Source organism: Calypte anna, chromosome 13, assembly GCF_003957555.1.
Source record: "Calypte anna isolate BGI_N300 chromosome 13, bCalAnn1_v1.p, whole genome shotgun sequence".
Taxonomy (NCBI): domain Eukaryota; kingdom Metazoa; phylum Chordata; class Aves; order Apodiformes; family Trochilidae; genus Calypte; species Calypte anna.
In genome coordinates, this window is record NC_044259.1 from 10,744,214 (window position 1) to 10,764,872 (window position 20,659).

At 40.0% G+C, this 20,659-nt stretch overlaps 1 protein-coding gene across 1 annotated transcript; it reads right to left on the reverse strand.

Moving 5' to 3' along the window:
- Positions 1–257: 257 nt before the first annotated feature.
- GFPT2 (glutamine-fructose-6-phosphate transaminase 2) lies at positions 258–18,241 on the reverse strand. Its single transcript, XM_030459032.1, has 19 exons — positions 18,099–18,241; positions 12,596–12,703; positions 11,861–11,959; positions 11,096–11,221; positions 10,450–10,508; positions 9,820–9,954; positions 8,861–8,922; positions 7,326–7,405; positions 6,919–7,036; positions 6,128–6,291; positions 5,570–5,665; positions 5,368–5,465; positions 4,917–5,037; positions 4,422–4,579; positions 4,171–4,285; positions 3,397–3,524; positions 2,571–2,738; positions 1,753–1,914; positions 258–1,143 (listed from the first exon to the last, which is right to left on the reverse strand). Exons 1-19 carry the CDS (start codon positions 18,103–18,105, stop codon positions 1,099–1,101), a joined length of 2,049 nt encoding a protein of 682 aa, XP_030314892.1. The 5' UTR covers positions 18,106–18,241; the 3' UTR covers positions 258–1,098.
- Between the last annotated feature and the right edge of the window lie 2,418 nt (positions 18,242–20,659).

The window sequence follows — 20,659 nt, forward strand, 5'->3', positions numbered from 1 at the left end:
TATTACAAAAAGCTGGTGTAAAACTTTCAAACCCATAAAGCAGGCCTTTAGTCCTAGCTCAACAATGCACTTAATATTCTTTTATTGGCTGGTATAGAGTTGGGGTCTTATATACAGATACATTTCCTAGTATCTGTATTTCAGATAATATATTAAATGCAAGCTTATGGAATTTTTTTCTTGCCCAAGAAGGCTTTAGGCAAGACTGAGGCAGAAACTCTCTCCTCCTTGTATCAGAGTCCTGCAGACAGGAGATGAGGAGTCATCAAATGAAAAACAAACAGTAAATCCAGAGCAAGAAGAATTACATAATCTTTTAATTGCATTGTAGTTTCATTGTACACTCTTCAAACAAATATCACTTGAAAGACTTCCAGTTCCCTCATTTTGTGGCACTGTGCATGTTATGCAAATAAGAGCTGGGGTGGCAGCTCTGGCTTTTCAAAGAATTAGTTGAAAGCAGCAGAAATTTAAAACAGAGCTGGGAATTTACAGCCACAGAAGAGCTTTGCAAATGACTGGTGAGACACGAAACACAGATGCAAAGAGGGGAGGGGAACTGGGGAGAGAAAACAAATTTCCAGTTTGAGCTGAAGTAAGAAAAAAACCTCCAACAACTGTACACAAGTGTCAATATGCTCAGTATTTACACTCTGAGCATTACCACTGCTACAGATAAGCAACATACTAAAAAATAACTTAAAAAAGCTATACAATTGTAGTTATAAATACTGTATCTTAAAAACTAGTTAAGTAGTGTAGGCTAAAAAAAATGTTCACAGTTGCTCTGAAGAGAGCTGTATATATATATATATATATTGCACAGTAGAAAAGTTCATTCAGTATACCATGTGTAAACAATTTTAAACACTTCTTATCTTCTCCTTTGGCAATTTCAGGACTTAAAGGAATATTTGCTGTGAGCAAAAGCACTTGGGTACAAGGCACATCAAAAGCTTTTAAAGCTGCAAGAGAAAACCATCTGACACTTTCCAGTCATTCTCTTCAGAAAAATGTGTACCTGTCAATTCAGTACAGCACATTTCTCTAAGTATAACTCAGAGGTCTGATGACAGAAACATCAGCTGTTCTTGGCTGTTATTCCACAGTCACAGATTTGGCCAAATTTCTTGGGAAGTCCACCTAGAATGAAGAGACAGACTTTCAGTACATGACAGAGTAATACTGACACTCTGCATTTGACAGTTCATTTAGTGTGATTTTTTTTAGATTTCCTAATGAGTTCTGATTTATTCTAGACACATTAACACACACACAAGAGACCACAGAACAGCAGATAATGACTCACTGCTGAATTCATCCTCCATTCTAAAATGCTTCTAAAAAATATCTATGTTTTGTGCAGGGAACCTTTCCAAAGGTATCAAACTGACACCCCCAGCCAGCATCAACAAACTCAGCCATACAAAGCTCTGAACTATTCCTTGTTAAAGTGCAGTATCCCAATTTAAGATTTAATTATTTGAAAAGGTCCTATCTGCTCTCCTAAGTAATCAAACTAGGCAAATGATGTCATTTTTTTCAGGAACATACCTTTATAAAAATACAAAGCTGAGGAATCAGTGCCAGTTTGACACCTCCACTACCACAGTCACTAGAAGCTCCTAGAACTATTATCCTAGTTCTTTGTTAGGTATGCCATGGAACTGATCTCTCACTCCACACTGGTGGGAGGAAGCTCAAAACTGCACTAACTGGAGTGCTAAAACAGAAAGCACTTAAAGCACTTACATCATATCCTCGGAGAACAGCCAGGTGGAATGAAAGCAGCTGGAGAGGAATAACACTCAAGACTCCTTGAAGGCAGTCAACTGTATGAGGCAGCTCAATGGTTTTGTAGGCAAATTTAGAGCTTTCTGTGTCTTCTTTAGAACACAGAATGATTGGACGTCCCTGAAAATAAAGTTTTGTAGTGTTAAGTGAAGAGCTGGCTTCAAACTGCTTTGACACATCATTTCATAATATGTGTGAAGAGCCCCACATAGCTAACAAAGACAGGGCCTGTCCTGCATAATTACTTTTGTCATTGACTCTTTTGTAAGACTTGAATGATTTTACCCTGTAGATATTTTATATTATTTTTATATTATTTATTATTTATATTGTTTATTATTTTGTGTTATTATATTGTTTATTATTTATATTATTTATATATTTGTATTATTCATTATTTGTATTATTTATTATTTGTATTATTTATTATTTGTATTACTATTTGCATTATTTATTTATTATTATATTTATATTATTTTTTAAGGGTCGGACTTGAAGATCTCTGAGGTCCCTTCCAACCCAGCCAGTTCTATGATTCCATGATATCATTCCATTTGCTTCTAAACAAAAAAAAAAACCAAACCAAGCAACCCACATGCAGTCAATTTTCACTACTGTAATTACAACTGTAATGACAACCTAACACTGCACCTGTACCAACTTGTTTCTAATTTAATGATTAGAAAAAATAAACAGGAATACATCCTTTTTCTGAAGCACAGTCAGCAGCAATGCAATGTGTACAATCTCTTTCCCTATGACCCTGGACAGCTTACCTGTCGGGCAGTGACCTGTTGCAGAGCATTCTGGCACTTGGTGAAACAAGGATCCTTCATTATCACCATGATAACAGGCATCTGTTTATCTATTAGGGCTAATGGCCCATGCTTCAGCTCACCAGCCAAGATACCTTCAGAGTGCATGTAGGTGATTTCTTTTATTTTCTAAAAAAAAAACCAACAAAATAAAAAAACAAAATAAAAACCAAAACAAACAAAAAACCCCACAAAAAAGCCAACCCATCAAGTTACCAGTAAATCAGACAAGAAAGAAAAGCCACAAAAAGCAAAACACCAAGGCTGTATGTCTGCCACTTAAATACAGACATACAGTACCAAGTTTTTATTTTCAAAGATCTGCCAATACTGACAACAGACTGGCTTGTCTGCTGGGATTCACAGCAGGCTGCTGGGGGAAGCAGAGCAGGAACTAAACGCCCCATAAACCCTACTTGTAACATTTCAAACTCCTGTGAGAGATGGATATGCAACCATTCCACCATAATGTTCATAACATCTGAACGTCAGCACATGGTGGTTTCCTTTTTTTTTTTAAAAGGGTCAGCATTATTTTAAGTTGGTTGGGTTTTGTTGTCTGTTGTTCCATTTTGTTTTTTAAATAGACTCACTAAACTCTGCATTTTTTATGTGAAAGAAACAAGAAACTGATAACCTATCCCAGCTCACTTTATGTATTTGTTCAATCCAATGCAGTTTTACTGCTTCTGAATTAAGTTGTAATGACATATTTGATATAAACTATGTTGCAGAAGCCACAAAAGCTCATTTTAAGTAACATCCAACAATACTGAGAAGTTCTTACCAGAGCTCCTTCCAGACAAGTGGCATAATTATACCCACGACCCATAACCAGCAGTGATCTTTGTTTGTACAGCTCAAGAGCCAAATCATGTATCTTCTCATCCAAGGACAAGACTTCTTTGATCATTTCTGTTGGGGCACACAAGAAGCACATATTAAAAAGTTTTTAATGGGAAAAAAATTGTTTGTGATAGGATGTTTTAATCATCTACTAGAACAAATACACTTACTATAATTCAGCTGTTAACTTGGCACCTCTGACTGCAGTCTAAGGGTATTTTTGCTAGCCTTATTTAGCCTTAAATCTTCATTTGTGAAGCCAAGCCATATATATTTACAGTAACAAATTTAAAGCAACTATTGGCTTAAGCAGTGCTCATAAATCCCATTTGGATTTCTAAAGGAAGTTGTGAACACCTGTTTTGAAGTCACTTTATATTCATTTCCTTTTACCTGTGTACCTTTGTACCTGACAGGCTTTAAAAACTTCAAACCATCAACCTAAGAGATCAAGCAATATTTCTCATACTAAACTACCTCATTGTAATTAGAAGACCCAATCGATGAAAATTCTGATCTTCCTGCAAGTTTCTTGGAAGGGCACTTGTAAAACTGGCAATTAGTGCAGAAACTAATAGTCCATTTCCCTTATATTGTCTAGCTTTCAGGATGAGAAGAGTGAAACTTAAATGAGAAAGAAACATACCCAAGTAGTGTTTTATTGCCCATTAAACAACATCTCTTATCCCTCTTAGAACCCAAAATATCAATATACCTGGCAATGATTTTAGTCCACTAATGATTTCCTGTCTCCTTTTCTGCAAGGAAATTCTGTCTTCAGACATCATCAGGCCAAACATTACAAGAGACACAAATTGGCTGGTATAAGCCTGGAGACAAAACAAAACATTTAGCAGCTAAGCCTACAGAGAATTAGTATGATCTCAGTTGGAAGTGCTACAATTACTATTTTAATTGGATTCCACAGAGCTGAAGTCTTTAAGTCAAACACTGAGCAGCAATTACCTTTGTGCTTGCCACACCTATCTCAGGTCCTGCATTGATGTGTACACCACAGTCAGTTTCCCTGGATATTGAGCTCCCAACTGTGTTTGTGATGCCAACTGTCAGAGCACGACGTTCCTTACAGTACCTCAAGGCCATCAGAGTATCTGCAGTTTCACCTAGAAAAAATTTACATCTTGACTTCAGCCTTAAAGGATAGTAATGACTCCTGAAAGGTGTAATATTCTACACAAGTGTGTTCTAACTAACAGCATCCACAGTTACACTATGCAAAATGCAACTGAAAACAATCTTTCAGCACTCACTCATTGTCTGTGTTTTGTATTTGTCTTGATTGTATTTGAATCAAGTCTTTAAGAAAGTTTTATTCGTGACACATCTGGCTTACTAGCCAACATTCTCCTTTGCAACATGCAGAAAGTAATAAATCATCAGGGGTTAAAGAATTTCCTACAGTTTTCTCTCAACTGAAGGCAAACAGTAAATGCAGCTCACCTGACTGACTTATAAAAAAGCAAACATCATCTCTGAATACAGGTGTGTTTCTATCCAGGAAGTCACTAGCAAGTTCCACCATCACTGGTAATTCAGTTAACTCTTCCAGTACTTGCCGAGTCTGTATTCAAACAGCACACAGTATTTGTTAATGTTTTTACCCATAAAAGTTTTGACATCTCAAGAGTCAGAGATAATCTAAATGGATTATTACCAAAATTGATAAATACAGTTTACCAGAGCTTTAAAATGCAAGGCAAAAAAAGTTAATTTCTAGCATGGTAGATAACAGCACTGGAGCACCAATAAAGAATGTGGCAGAAAGGAAAACTAAGTAAAAGGGCAAGATCCCTCAATGAAAGGCAAAGTTTGAGATACAGAAGAGAAAGCAGATGAAGAGCTGCTGTCTAACAAGTAGGAATTATAGATGCATTTCTATAGATGCACATACAGCTACTGCAGCATGGTAACTGGTTCCACAGCCAATAATGATCAATCTTCGGCATCTTCTGATTTCTTTCAGGTGATCCTTCAGACCCCCCAGCAGAACTGTAAACAAACAAGCAGCATATTTATCTATCAGTACTGTATTTTATTTTCCTAGCGATCATCTTAAGAATCTTAGTGGAGCTTGAATGCCAGTTCTGAGTTACCTGTGCTGCTCTCAAAATTCACCCTGCCTCTCATGGTATTGACAACTGATTCTGGTTGTTCAAAAATTTCCTTCTGCATGAATGCACTGAAGTTACCTGTTCAGAAAAACATTATATGTTAACACTTAGGCACATGGCTTGTTATCTGAAGTCTACTACAGTTACCTAACTGTGGTAGGAACCTAATTTAAGTTAATGTGGTTCAGCTTAAAAAAAAGCTTAGGAACAGGAGAGAAAAAAGGAAGGAATGGTGGTTCTGCTAGGGAAAAAAGGAGGGAATGGTGGTTCTGCTAGGTTGGTTTCATTTGCCAGTACTGACAAGGTAACTGAATTCCTATTTAAGGAAACTTGCCTATTCCACTTCAGTTCTTAAGCTTACAGCCAAACTTTGCCAACAACTACAACTCCATGTTAGTATTAGTTATATTTTCACCAAGTACCGAGACTGGCCTAAATATTAGGTCATTTTCACAAATTACCAGCTTTCTGTTATACCTACAATGCAGCCAATAACTACCCATCTTTGATAACAGCTCATTTAAATATGTTTCAACTCACCCTTCATGATTTGCTGCAATTCCATCTGCAAGGTTTGGATGGCCCGGGAAGGATCATCACTGGCTGAACGCTCCAGGCGGTGAATTGAAAGCTTCCCGTCAGTCACTGCTGCAATGTCATCATCTTCTAAGAAAATGACTCTGTTTGTGTGCTCAATGATAGCACTACAGAAAAAACGGAAGCAAGACAAACCTGACATGTCAGTTAGAGCTGGTAGCAGCACTCCTGAAATTAAATACGCCACAAACTACAGATAGAGCCATCTTAGAGGAAATGGCTCCATCTGCTGCTCTGTTTGCACTCTCACAGGAACCCAGAGCAGAAGGCTCAGGAACCTCATCTCTCATCAGCAAGTTCCTGCCCCTGATGGACTCATTAGTCACAATCCTGTTTCTGAGCTGAGTACCTGATGTCCACATTCCTGCTACGTTTGGAACCACACCACTATTTTCTCCTCTCATGGCTGGATTAAAATTCCAAAAGTCAAACTAACCTGTACTCAGCTGGCAGTGTCTATTTGTACCCAATTTACCTTCCTACACTGGATGTATTTCACACAGAGGTTAGCAACTGGCAGATACTGCATTAGTTTGCCATTCAAATGCTGCCAAGCCACCACATTTTTCTAGGACATGAAAGCCTTAGCATGAAAGCTTTATGAAGGTACCGTCTGGACCAGAAGCTTTTCCACCAGAAAACTGTACAGCATCAAGACAGCATAAGATTTCCAGAAATATCTCAGTTCTGAAGAAAAGCAGCATTTTGAGAAATGTTTAAGTACTTTCTCTAACCTTGCATCTGAAGCAAAGAAGAATTCTACTGCCTTATCCCCAACAGCATGAAGGCATGTAGAACTGTCCAGCCTTTTCAGGCGTGAATTGCAGATGTTCTTCACGTTCTCAATGTTGCCTATTGAAGAAATAAGACACTTGAAATGCAAAACCAGATCTGGTCAAGTTACAGTTTATTACAGACTACACAGGTTATCACAGTTACACAATTATTTGGGGAGGATAGGACTTTTACATGAACTTGGTGCATTTGGTAGTATAAAATAGAATATCCTTAGCTATGAAACTATTTGGGGCACCAGCTGGTAGTTTTACAGTAGAAAGACCAATTAACCTAATTTCTAATAATAATGTAACAATAATTTTCCCTATTTAAAATAACATAATTAAATAATGAATCAACTTACATGTTCTATATAAAACAGGAATCTGTTCAGTGGAGAGCTTGTACTTGCTTCTAACTCCAATGAGCAAAGGACTCCCTCTCCTACAAAGGGAAAACACAAGTTTATAAAGAGGAAGACACATATAAAGTAGTCAAAGGACATCTGTGAAGACAATATCCCATGTAAGTTCCTAAATAGGAAGATCATTATCAACCCTGATCCTAAAGCCATTACATGACAGGAGTTATCTAAAGTCCGTTTATTTCTGTAAGATTTGATAAATATTTATTATCTGAATAAATACCATGTGGCTTGGTGATTCTTTGCCCATGAACTAGACCCAGGCAGAGGAAAATGTGTATGAAGTAGTTTCCATCCAGTAATTACAAAACAGCTTAGCACAGGTACCTGTCTGAATACAATTTTTAAACAAAACTTACTCTGAAGTAAGCCAGCAATAAGCTCTAGCACTCTTTACTATTGAAATACTTTTCCATCATTTAGCCTTTTAATCTCATAAGTGGCAACTGCACTTCTGAAACTGTAGAATATTAAGATAATTTTAAAATTAAATGGGTCAAATGCCATACTGAAGAGCTTATTAAAAAAAAAATTAAAATCTCACAGGAAGAAAAGAGCAATTCACTCCCTCAAGACCTCAGATTACAAGTTTAGCTTCTATTAATCCCCTCACTCCTAGAAACCCAAAACTGAACCATATATAGAATAGTTAATTTCAGAAGATAGTCTCCAACTAGAGTGATGGTGCAGCTGGCGTTTTCACAATTTTAATATAGTCTCATTTTAGACCACAGAAGCAATGGGCTTTTTGGTTGTAGTACAAAATAGCCTTTATTATCACAGCTACTTCACTTGCTATTTTAATATCTTCACATTTCCTGAAAGTTGTTTTCCATGTCATAAATAAAAGTAGAATTTATACAGAAAAAAACCCTTCATAAATGCTATGGCAGGTACAGAACACTATTTGTAGAACTTACTAGTATGGCATTTTAGCCAACCTGAACATAGTTCTCTCACTCTTTATTCAGTGGGAAGTAAAATTGAACCATACCCTTTCCCTCCCCTTTTAGATAAGAAATGTTTGCACACTCCTAATATAACTTGAGAAACAGAGGATACACTGAGCTTCTTTACTGACACGCTGCAACAGATAAAAAGATGAGACTACAGAAATGAGTTTGTCAGTATAACATTCTTCTGAGTGTCTTTTGGACAATCTCCAACTGAAACTGTATTTGCATGAAGCAAGAAAATATCATCTGATTGCTTTTCACTACTGTCTTTTCATCCTCAAAAAGTGAGCAGTGACAGCTAACTTATTAAACAAAATCAAGTTAAACATAGAGAATACAGGACAAACATTTGGAAATTCTGTGACCTGCAATCAGTACAGCTCAAAGAAAGCTAAATATAATACTCAGCTGAAAAGATGCTCAGCAGAATGTGTTTTGGTTTTAGGATGCTAGGATTTTGTTTGGTTTGGTTTTACCTAAAAAAGCATGAATTACGTATAAAATGGAACTTTTACTAACCTGGTAGCAACAGCTTCACCTGGGTAATGGATGCTCTTGAAAACCAATGCAAAAGCACCTTCCTGGAAACCATGCAAACAGAAGAGAAAAAAAAAAATCTTAAACAATTCATCTTAATTAGTTACATCTCCTTAAACTGGGGCCCCTCTTCCTGAGAAGGCTGTGAAGGAAAGCTCTTTACTACTATCAGGAATCTCTTCCTGGAGGGCAGACTGCACCTTTAAAGGAATTGGTGATGGAGCAGAACAAGCTAACATGCACTTAACAGTGTATCAGCTGAAGGATCAGGAAGAGAGCACTTAGCCTCCTGCTATAAATAAAACCAGTACCTTTTCATGCAACAGTTAAGAAAAGCTTCAACATGTTAACTGGTAATCCACAGGAAGACTGTTAGCTATTTACTTTTAGTAAGTCTTCTAATAAGAATGAGCAAGTCACCCTTCCCCTCACTCCCATGGCTAAACTTAGGTTTTAAAGCATTCACATTGTAAGCAACAATAGATTCCCACTTCAGATTGGGAACCAGCTACACCATGAATCAGTTCAGCTTGTTAGATCTATTTCCAAGCATGGGAGCCAAGGCATATCATCAAACAAACTTGAATCACAGCAGTGTTTTAACATGATCAGAATAGCCTTTAGGAACACACTGCCCTTTATGAGAATTTCAACCCCCAGAGCCTTCTAAATTAAAAAAAAAAAGAAAAGATTTAAAACCACCAGAAAAACTCCCACTGCTAATGCAATGTCAAGATTTACTACTGAAAAGCCTTTGAAGTTTCCAGACTTTTCATCTTGTTTCTTGGTCTATAAAGCATTGTTTAGAGGCCAAAAACTGTTATTTGCAACACCTTCTAAGGACTCCTGCAAAGGATCTAAATGCATAAATGCAGAATACTTGGGAACCCCACAAATAGCTTATACTGTAGTAAAGGAAAAAAAAGGAATTTCCCACTTACCAACTGCTGAATAACTCTTTCTACCAAAGCTGAAAAACTGGTGTCCTCACTCTCTCTGTTATCATACATGTACTTTATCAACTTGGGGATTGTTTCTGTATCCGTTTCAGATTCAAATTCATAACCTTTGCTCTCCTGAAAAGCATATTAAAGTGTAAAAAGTGTTTTCATCCTCTGGAAAAGCCTTTCAGCTGCCTCCCACCACAAACTGCACAGTAAGACTGCTTGAAGCACTACACTGGACTAGTGGAGGGACATCACTAGAGGCAAAATATAAAGACTTGGCCTGTCATAGCTACTCTTTTGGAAATACTGCAGCAAGACGTAGTAAGACCCAGTTGGTATCTGACAAGCAACATGAGACAGGAGGGAATCCACTCCACGCATCCTCTCAAAGAATTTGAGTGCAAATTACTACTCTACACCCTGAAGTAAGGATTTAAGATTTAAAGAACATAATGCACTTCACCACGTCCTGAGTACCTTTATGAGGCAGACTCCTTCACACTGCTGTTTTATTGATGATGTCAAAAAACTTGGTATCAGATTCCAACAGAGTCATGAAAGACTTGAGAGCACTTGGTGGGGCTTTTACTGCCTAGTTTTAGAATCAAGTTGCCACAGACTTACCAGAAATTTTCTCAGGTCCTTATAATTTGTGATGATCCCATTATGGATAACAACAAATTCTAAAAAGAAAAAAAAACCCAACAACTTCTTAATCAAGTAATGAAAAATTAAGATCTTTAACACAGACCACAGAATTAGAAGGGGAAAAACCTACAAATACACTAGAAATTAATTGCTATAGTTTTCAGACCTACAGTTTATCACAACATGGACAACAGAAAGCAGAAGCTTACAAATTCTGAAGTTTACAAAGGTTGTTCCAAATCATTAAGATATTTTTAAACTACACCTGGCAGAATATTACCAATCCATTTCAAATGAAAAACAACACAATATCTCTCTTTCAGCCCAAAAAATACCGATGCATTTATATTTTCAGTCTTATATTTTAAAACAAGAATATTGGTACCTTGACTAACTTGCATCATTTTTCAGAGAACACATCTCATTAAACCATTACAGTGTTACTTTAGCTTCAGAAGAGGCTATTTTTTTGCAAAAGTGTCAAATCTAGATAGAATGGCAAGACCTTGGTTCTTGTATACAAATTAGCTACCACAACACCAGTAGAAAGAGAAAACATCTGTACTATGTGATTTAACCATTTCAAATTCACACCTTCCAGAGGGCTGCAGAGATTACATACCATTACTTTTATCTGATCTCTGAGGGTGACTGTTTATTGCACTTGGTACTCCATGAGTTGCCCAGCGGGTATGTGCAATTCCAAAATGGGTCTCAAAGTCTGCTTTTGAATCCAGATCATCTTGTTCTATACACAAGAAATTCAGTTTACCATATATTTAAAGTTGACACACACACACAGCTGGTAAAACACTAGAAGAATTCCTACAGGCAAAAATCTAGAAGTTATCTTCTGGCTTTCTTTTAAACCATTTGCTTTCTTGACTTCACACTTCAGATAGATTAAGGTGGTGTGATTAAAACTTCTTTGCCAAGACTCAAGCATTTTCAGCCAACACTAACAGCTAGGCTAACAGACCACGTTACTACAAATTATAATGCAAACGTATTAAAACAGAACTCCAGCTCTTCACAGATGGAAGCACAGCATAAAGCAGATTGTGATGACAGCCAGATGCTTAAATGCTTGTAAATTCTGTCAGAGTCCATGTTTTGACATTTCAGAAATCATCCAAGTGAAGCACAAAGGGAGCCCAGGTTTTGAACAAAGGATCAAAAAAAGGGAAGAGGAGACAGAGGATTTCACAGCATTATACCTAAAGCTTAGTTTGCTTTCCAAGTGCAGATCTGGGGAGCACATACAATTTAAATGCCATTGGATTACTCCATGCAGTTATTTCTGGTACAAAACCATAATTTTAGTTTAATGGTCTTTCTCTGAGATGCAGATATTATCTTACTTGGAGGTAATTTTTAAGACACTTACTGTACAACTCTTCCTCCAGGGCCTTTACTTTTCCTCTTTTCTTAACAAGTTTGATGAACCTTTCTTTATCTTCATTATTATTGCCATCAACTGCTACTCCTAATTGGATACAGTCACAAATGAAATACACTGGATGAAAAAAGACTCAGGAAATACAGACAAGCACACACTGGTGAAATAATTATTTTATAGTATTATCTTTCAAAGGGATTTACTTGAAATCTGTTGCTAGACTTGTGTATGTTCAAATCAAACTAGATAAGTCCATATCCACTGCACAGATGAAAGTATACAGAAGCCATCTCAATTTTTGCTCATATACATGCCACCACACATGTATTTTTGCCCAATGAAATCAATTAACTCAAATTTAAAGAAAATTTGACTCTTCCTCATCCTTTCAATGGAACTCACATGAACAAAAAAGGCAGAGGCACAAACTGTAAAAGGTCTTCTTCCTTACACCCTCTTTGTTTTGCACATGTGTACTAAACCTCAACCACATCTGATTAGACTGAAATACCCAATATAATGTCCTTGAGAAAGCTGAAGAAGAAACTCCAAGAATGAAGGTAATTAGTTGATCTTCCTATTTGCAGGATAAAACAGAAAAATCCAACACAAAGAATATTAAAGTAGCCAAAAAGCCATGTAAGTAGCTAAAATTGCTACTTACTTGCTTGCTTGCTACTTTACTTACTTGCTTTAATTAATTTCTTGAGATAGTTTACATACCTGCAGAGTCATATCCCCTGTATTCCAGTCTCTGTAATCCTTTTATCAAGGTTTCAAATATTTCTTTCCGAGTCCTGGGCACTCTGTAGTTCAGATAAGCAAAAATTCCTGTTCAACGAGAAAAGTGGGAAGGAGGAAAAATTTAAAAAACCCCAAGGATTATTTAGAATTCGTTCATTCAGACTCAATTTAAAATCCTTTAAAACTTGCATCATAGAGGTCCTAGGGGGACCCAACCCCCCATTTAATCATAGAATCATAGAATTGGCTGGGTTGGAAGGGACCTCAGAGATCATCAAGTCCAACCCTTGATCCACTCCCGCTGCAGTTCCCAGCCCATGGCACTGAGTGCCACATCCAGGCTCTTTTTAAATATCTCCAGACACGGAGAATCCACTACTTCCCTGGGCAGCCCATTCCAATGTCTGATCAACCTCTCCATAAAGAAATTCTTTCCAATATCCAACCTAAACCTCCCCTGGCACAACTTGAGACCCTGCCCTCTTGTCTTGCTGAGAGTTGCCTGGGAAAAGAGCCCAACCCCCCCCCGGCTCCAACCTCCTTTCAGGGAGTTGTAGAGAGTGATGAGGTCTCCCCTGAGCCTCCTCTTCTCCAGGCTGAACAGCCCCAGCTCCCTCAGCCTCTCCTCATAGGGTCTGTGCTCGAGTCCCTTCACCAGCCTGGTTGCCTCCTTTGGACCTGCTCCAGGACCTCGATATCCTTCCTGAACCGAGGGGCCCAGAACTGGACACAGGACTCAAGCTGTGGCCTCACCAGGGCTGAGTACAGGGGCAAATTTAGTGCAATTCTTCCTTCTGGGTTTTCAAAATGAAAAGAGTTCAAACACAGTAAAGGAATTGGGATCTTCATTTTCACCATGCAATACAGATGCTCTCCTGAAAAGTTTTGCTCTCCTCATGTTGCTCACCAAGAGTTAAACAGTTGAGAGAGAGCTTAAAGAAATTCTACTTTTCATGAAAACCTCAAATGAAAATGGGAACATTGTGATCTATTTCATAGCCAGATCTAAAACTAGACATTCAAAGAAGGAATATATTTACCACTATTAACACAAGGAGACTTCTGTAATCAAAGTCATGGCCTTAAATACCCATGGGTAGGTACTAGGCACAACATCTAGTTCTGAAAGGCTCCAGCTTAATCCCAAATACCACAGTCACTTCAGCAGGAAGAGAATAGAGAAGAAAACATAAAGAAAGGGCAGAAGTCAAAAGGATAGGACAACAAAGGAAAGAAACATTAGACACAAAATCAGGGTCACCAAAAAAACCCAAGCATTCACTTCTGAAAAACAAGCATTCTTTGCACTGCCTCAACACAATGCTGCCTGCCAAACTCAACCCAACAGAGACACAAGATCCCTTGGCTTGCCCTGAGTTACTCAGGTCAACACTCACAGAAACATCACAGGAAAGATGTGAACCCACTCCTTGGCTCCTTGGCAAACAGAACCTGGGAGAGTCTGTGAGTCTGACCACTCTTCTCTTGAACAGAGCAGTCATTAACAGAGAAGTGGCTTTTTTTTTTACTTTTGAGGTTGGTTCCCCCCCACCCGCTGCCACACAGATTTATTTATTTTTTTAAAGGCAAAAATACACAAGTATTTTTTCATTAGAAGGATCTTGAGGGCTATTGTTTTATATTTTAAGAAGGTGTAATAAAGAGGTACCCTGCTGAAATAAACCCTAAACAAGGAAAACACAACCACTCCTTTCCTCTGCCTACTGGTCTTCCTGGGACCTTTTATTGCAAGACCTTGCAAATCTGTACCCCCAATAAAAACCAAACATTTTCAACAGTTTCTCCAAGCAACAAGTCAGGACTGGAGACTAAGCTTAGTAAAAATCAGATTTTAGAAAGAGGTCAACAGATAAGCAGTTCAGACAAACAAGGTTTTAGATACAGAAAGCTTTTGTTTGAAATTTTACACCCTCTTCCCCTCCAATTAAGGCTTTTGAACTGTAAATGGATATATTGAAGAAGCTGTTACAGTGATAGACCAATAAATCTGCCTTTTAAATACTCTTGTGAATCCTCTTACTCCACTGGTTTTAAGCCATTGATACTGCTGATTTGACAGTGAGACTAGGAGACTATTTGGTCTCTGAATTTATCTTTGAGGGATTAAAGGGTGGAAAATGCTTTTGTGCTAAAGAAGTGAGATTTATGAGGAGCCCAGCCTAATTATTCCTAGAGCATCCTACATTAGCAGAGACACTAAGACAATAGTTGCATTTAAAGAGGTATCTGGGAATTTGAACAGCCAAATACTGTTCATCATGGATGCTTTGAAAAATAATGCCTTTGGTTATGTACAGTCACCTTAGACTGAGAGCTTGTTGATCATTTTTCCAGACAGATTTACCCGTCTCTGGCACTAACCACGAACCTCAAGAGCAGCATTCTTCAATTTCTTCAATACAAATTTCTCAACATCATTCCAAAACATTGCTACACACCTCATTTCAGATCCAGCTCTACTTTCTAGGCCAGATTTCACAATTTATTGAAGAGGCATCAGCCTTGTATGTTCCATGTGGCATCTTTGACTACACAGAGCTCCAGGAAAAACCTTCCTTTGGGACTCTCCTTACAATGCTACCAGTGTGCTGCAATTGTTAAAAAGATCCTTGTTTCCAGGGAACTGTATCTGTGCTCCCACACATGTGAATTAGAAGATGCAGAAGTCACCAGAGGCTATTTACAATGAAAGCAATAGCTGTAGCCTGACTTCTTAAGGAACATATTATAAACTCTTTCAGTTCAAGGACACAGATCTTAGCTCTCAGCACTGTTTTTTTAGTACTTTTCTCTACCTACTTGCATATTTTTTCCTTACTCAGTCATCACTTTGGCCAGATTTAAAGCACATTGCTCAACTCATATAGAGACAACTTTTGATAAAGACTCTTTAATTCCTTCTGGAAACAAGCCAACATGACTGAATCCTAGTTGAATCATATTCATGATAAGAGAGTTTTGTGATGCTCACAAGTGACTTTGTAATGGCCTCCCCAAGCTATTAGATGCCATTTCCAGAGCTTGCATCTCTGCAGTGAAGACTCAGACCCTCTAAAGCAATACAATACTACAGAGATATGTATCATGTTAATGTAATGTTTGTCAGCACAACATGAGGAATGAAATACCTTTCTAAGTCATACATACAACCACAGAATCCAGTGGAACCACTTAAAAAGTGTTTTACTAGTGTATTCTCTCTTGATCTGAATGCTAAATCTCATCTGTAACTGTCCATAACTACAGAGTTCGCATAAAAATATGAATTAGGTCAACTAGGTATGGCTTACCTTTAGGAACAGATACTCAAAACATAAACAGAAGGCTGTTAAACTTGAGTAAAACCAGTTTTAATCAGGTGCAGACACTGACTGCAAGGCTCCCCCTTTCTGTGAATATCGACTTAAGTTTCCCCTTTCCCTTTTAGGATTGCAAGGACAGCATCAAGGGGAAAAAAGCTGAGTATTTTTTGTGGGAAAAATGCACAAGAACTCTTGTCATTACAAGATGGCAAGCGGGCAGCCTATACTTGAAGTTTGAACTAAATTAATGACTTTTTAAAAATCAAAGGATGCCTTTGCAGGAGGGGTAAGGATAATTTCTTTGCCAGAATCTTAGCTTTGAGAAAGTCCACTTCTCAACTCCATATCCTCATGAAACTAACTTTCATTTAGGATCATTAGATCATCAGTTTAAGCGCATCTTACCCAGTTTTTAAACTCTGCATATATCTGCTATACTGGATTTTCAAAAAGGAAAACAATGGGTTTAAATCGTTATGTGCTACCTAAAGTCAGAGAAAACACAACAGGACATATTATTAACACTTAAACTTGGAAAGTTATACAAAAATAAAGAAGAAAAAAAAGGTTAATGTAAAAACTGCTGGCTGAAACCCCAAGAACTCCTGCACTTTCTACAGAAGATCAGCATAGCAAGGAAGACAAGGGACACCTTTCATGATAACAAATATCATTTAAAAGGTCTCCAAATGCTGATGGGAAGGAAACTAGCACTACTCTCACTGCACTTATGAACTTGTACTTTCTTTGCCACCTCATACTCAGGCAGTTACTCCACCCCAAGGTAGAGGTTTTAACAAACTCATTTAATGCTGTTAACACCCTCATTTCCCAATCAGTATCCAGCCCAGTTATGCTCAGTTTTTGATAGTGTCATTACATGTGTCACTGCCTAGTGCCTGTCACCAAGACCTTTGGTTTGCTTAGGCACTGAGCCAAGGCTCTCACCTGCAGGGGGTTTGTTTAGAAGACACCCAGACTGTTCCATTGATGGCAACCTGAAAGTCAGGTAGGAGCTCAAACAGTATCCTTCGAGCTGCCATTTAAGTGGAAGCCTCTCGCCAGACTTCTTGCTTTTTGAGGTTCAAACTAAAGAGGATGCAGGGGCAGGGAAAAGATCTAGCTCAGAAAGTCCATTTCTGGGAGCTGTAGCCAGTCACTTCCAGCCTGCCTCTCACAAAAGAGGTTCTTGTTCTTGATGGCTAAGAAATACAAGCTCAGGGTTTTTTAGGTGTTTTTTTTTTAAGTATCCTTCCAGACCTGAGAGCAGGTTTCAGAGAAAGGAATAGGTAGAGTTCCACTAAAATTTCTTCCGTAAGTGAAATATATTGTATTAGCAGCTTCTGAAGCCACACTTTGATTTTAATCTGACCCAAAGCATATCTAAGCAATTGTGATGCGATGTAGGTATTATCTTCACCACCTCCTCTTTATTATATAAAGGACAGCGAATAAACTCACATCACCTAACAAGTAAGCTCCTTCAGAGCCTTTGTTTGAAAAACCACAAACTCTTCCTAATCGCCGCAGTTGGGAAGTGAGTCACAACTATTCCCTAACCCCGGACTGGGGAAGGCAGAGCCGGGCTCAGGGAGCAGTGCGGGCATCACCCGCAGCAGCGATGCCCCTGAGGCTGCCGGACCAGGGGCAAAGAAGACCAACGCAGCCCAGCCCCCCGGAGCGGCTGGGAGCTGGGAACGGGACATTTTCCAACCCCGAGACCTAAGGAAAACCGACGGACACGGCGGAGACGCGAGGCTGTGGGGAACAGAAAGGCAATCTCCTTTCCCTGTGAGGAAGGCGAGCTGTACCTGTACCTGCTATCACCTCAAGAGCCGCTCATCCTCCTTTCCCACCCCCACAAAATGGATGCAGCGGGCCAGTCCCGAACGACCCCGCTGCGGGGGGATGGTTCCCGCAGCCCCGGCACTCGCTGTCAGAGCAGAGCAGAGCAGCTCCACACCCCTCACCTCAGGGACAAAGCAGCCCTTGTCCCCCACACCGGCAGAAGAGGCGGCCGGACCAGGGCTCAGGCCGCTTTGTCCGCAGGCACCTCTCCTACCCACGGAGGCGCCCAGCCCCGTCCCGTCCCGTCCCTCCCGGAGGGCGAAAGGCTGCGGTGGGCAGCGAGGGTCGGCAGCCGCGACCCCGTCACTCACCGCACATGGTCGCGCCACACGGTCCTTCCCGCTGACAGGAAACGCGACTCCCGCCCAGCGACCTCGCTCGGGGACTGCAGCCTCCCCGGCTCTTATAGCGCGGCTGGCTCGGCCCCTGCCTCCCCGCTCATTGGCCGGGCAGCGGGCGCTGGGACCGCTCCTCCCGGGGCCCCGAGCGGGTGCACGGCGGGGGCAGAGCCCCGGCGAGGAGGCGGGGGGGATGGGGGGGCAGCGGCAGTTCGAGCCCTGCCCCCGGTCTGGCCCATCCCATCCCTCCCCGAGGGCGGTGGCGAGACGTGGAGTGCCCCGCTCTCCGCATAGGGGAGGCGAAGCCGCCTGCCCTGTTGGGGTGACATGGCCGGGGCTGAGGCAGGGGGCTAGGGCAGCCCCCACAGGGCTCGGCAGAGGAAGGTATCCCTCGTTTTCCAGCCTTTTCGGCCACAAGCGCTTAGAAACACGCTGAGCAGCCAACACCGCCCGCACAGGCTGGATCCGGAGCACCTGCGCTGATGCTCTGCGGAACCAGGGCCAAAGGCGATGGCCATCGGCCTGTCCTGCAGTGGCCGAGTGAACTCCCGGTCTGTGTGGTCTCTTCCGATTACTTGGCAAGAGAAAACCTGTGGATCAGTGTCAGAAGCCTTCTCCAGCCTCTTCTTCCAGGGCTGGGATCTCTTCTGGGGGCAGACAGGGTGAGGAAGGCCACAGGCATGCAGCACCTCAGGTTCAGGGCTGCAGGGTGATGGGAGGCAGCGTCTCAGGCTTTATCTCTTCTCCAGAAAGTTGTCATCCCTTATCTCAAGGACCCTCCTCCTCCGCACAAAGGGAACATTTAAGAGCAAGTGCCTGGTGTCATGCTTGGGACTTCAAACATTCGAAGTAGCTCAAGCCACTACTTGAGTGAACAGTTGTTAAAAGTGCATCTTTCAGGATGATTCGCAGCCTGCGTGGAGTTTCTTCTTATTAAAAAGCACCAAAATATTCCATAGACATGGCCCTGGTTACCTCATCCATGGAGTTACAGAAACTCAAGCACTTGGCATCTTAAGTTTGAACTTAAGGGCTCACTCTCTTTTGCATTTCTTTTTGTTGGTAATTTTTTTTGCATAAAATAGTGTTCCTTTCAAACTTTTATCGGTTTCAATGGAGAAGTTGAATGAAGGATAAAAATAGTTTTTAAAAAACAGCATTTCAACTACACAAAACCTGGTTTGTTGTGTTTTAGATTTTTGTGCCAGTTTATGAAAGGAAAATTGTCTGAATTACTGTCTGAATTTTAAAAACCTAGATTTAAAATATTTTTCTTTCCCCCCCAGAATAAGACCAAACAGGCCCATGATTTGACACCATTGTCACTGAGCTGCCATGTGACATCAGGCAATTCATTTTGACACCCCATTCCAGTTTGTCTTGTCTGTTTAGATTACTCCTCCTCTGAAGCAACCTCTGATCTTGATTTCCCCAGTCTAGTCCAAGCAAAGGGACTAATCTCAGCCCCACGTGTTCAGTAGCATTGCTTGTATTAAAGTACCAGGGAATTCAGCTGTTTCAGCTTCCCATGGAAGTCTGAACACAAATCTGAGGGATATTTCAGGGATCAGCAATTTTTGCCCAGCTACTTCTTCCTTTTTCCCCATCTTTTCATAAGTGATGAAAAATAGAAGTGGGAGACAGTAGGGTACAGTATGGAGAATACTGTATCCCTCTTTTAGGGACAGGTAACAAGGAAGTTGCCTGGGGCACCATTAGACAAAGGCAAGGAGCACTGGAAATCATTTAGGATGTGGTTGGAAAGAAGAGGGATTTATGCTTAGGCTCTTTCTGAGCCTAATGCAGGTACTAGTTTGTACAGCATAGCCATAGCTGCAAAAAAGCTGGTTTGTGACCCTTTCACTGGTGACACTGCTGCCGTAGATCCTGTCCCGTGAGGCATCACTAAAGTGATCTGTGCATGGTGCAGAGAGAATGGATCACGAAAAGAAAGCCCTTCCAAATCCAGCATTTCCATGATTTATAACTGGGTTATAAAGTTCCTTTTCAATTACCCTTTTTGGACTGCTGGTTTAACCACTACTACATTTTCTGAGAAATAGAAGTACTCATACTAGAATACACAGCACAAGTTCTTATATTAATAATGAAAATTCATTATTCTAGGTTTGTATACATATAAATATATAAGAAAGAAATAAGAAACTGGGCAAGAGGAACACTAGGAAAGCTTCCCTTGAGGAGGTTTTTTTTTTTGCTTCAAAATGTGAAAGCTGAGAGACCAAAAGCAGCCATTGTACATTACAGATCATCATCCTCCTCAGCTAGATTCCTGCACTTCTGCATTTTTTACATATTACTCCCACTAAAAATAGTTTAAAAATTGAGAAAAGCTGAACACTCTCAACACCACCACTTCAATTTTTACAAAATGGGATATAGTTATTCTCTCAAGAGATTTGATACAAATTTCTCATCAATTTCTTCCCAGTCCTGCTATGAACCAGGAGCCATTCCACTGAATCTGAACTTCACCAACAGAAAAAACAAATATAAGGGCCTGGCCTTGCTGG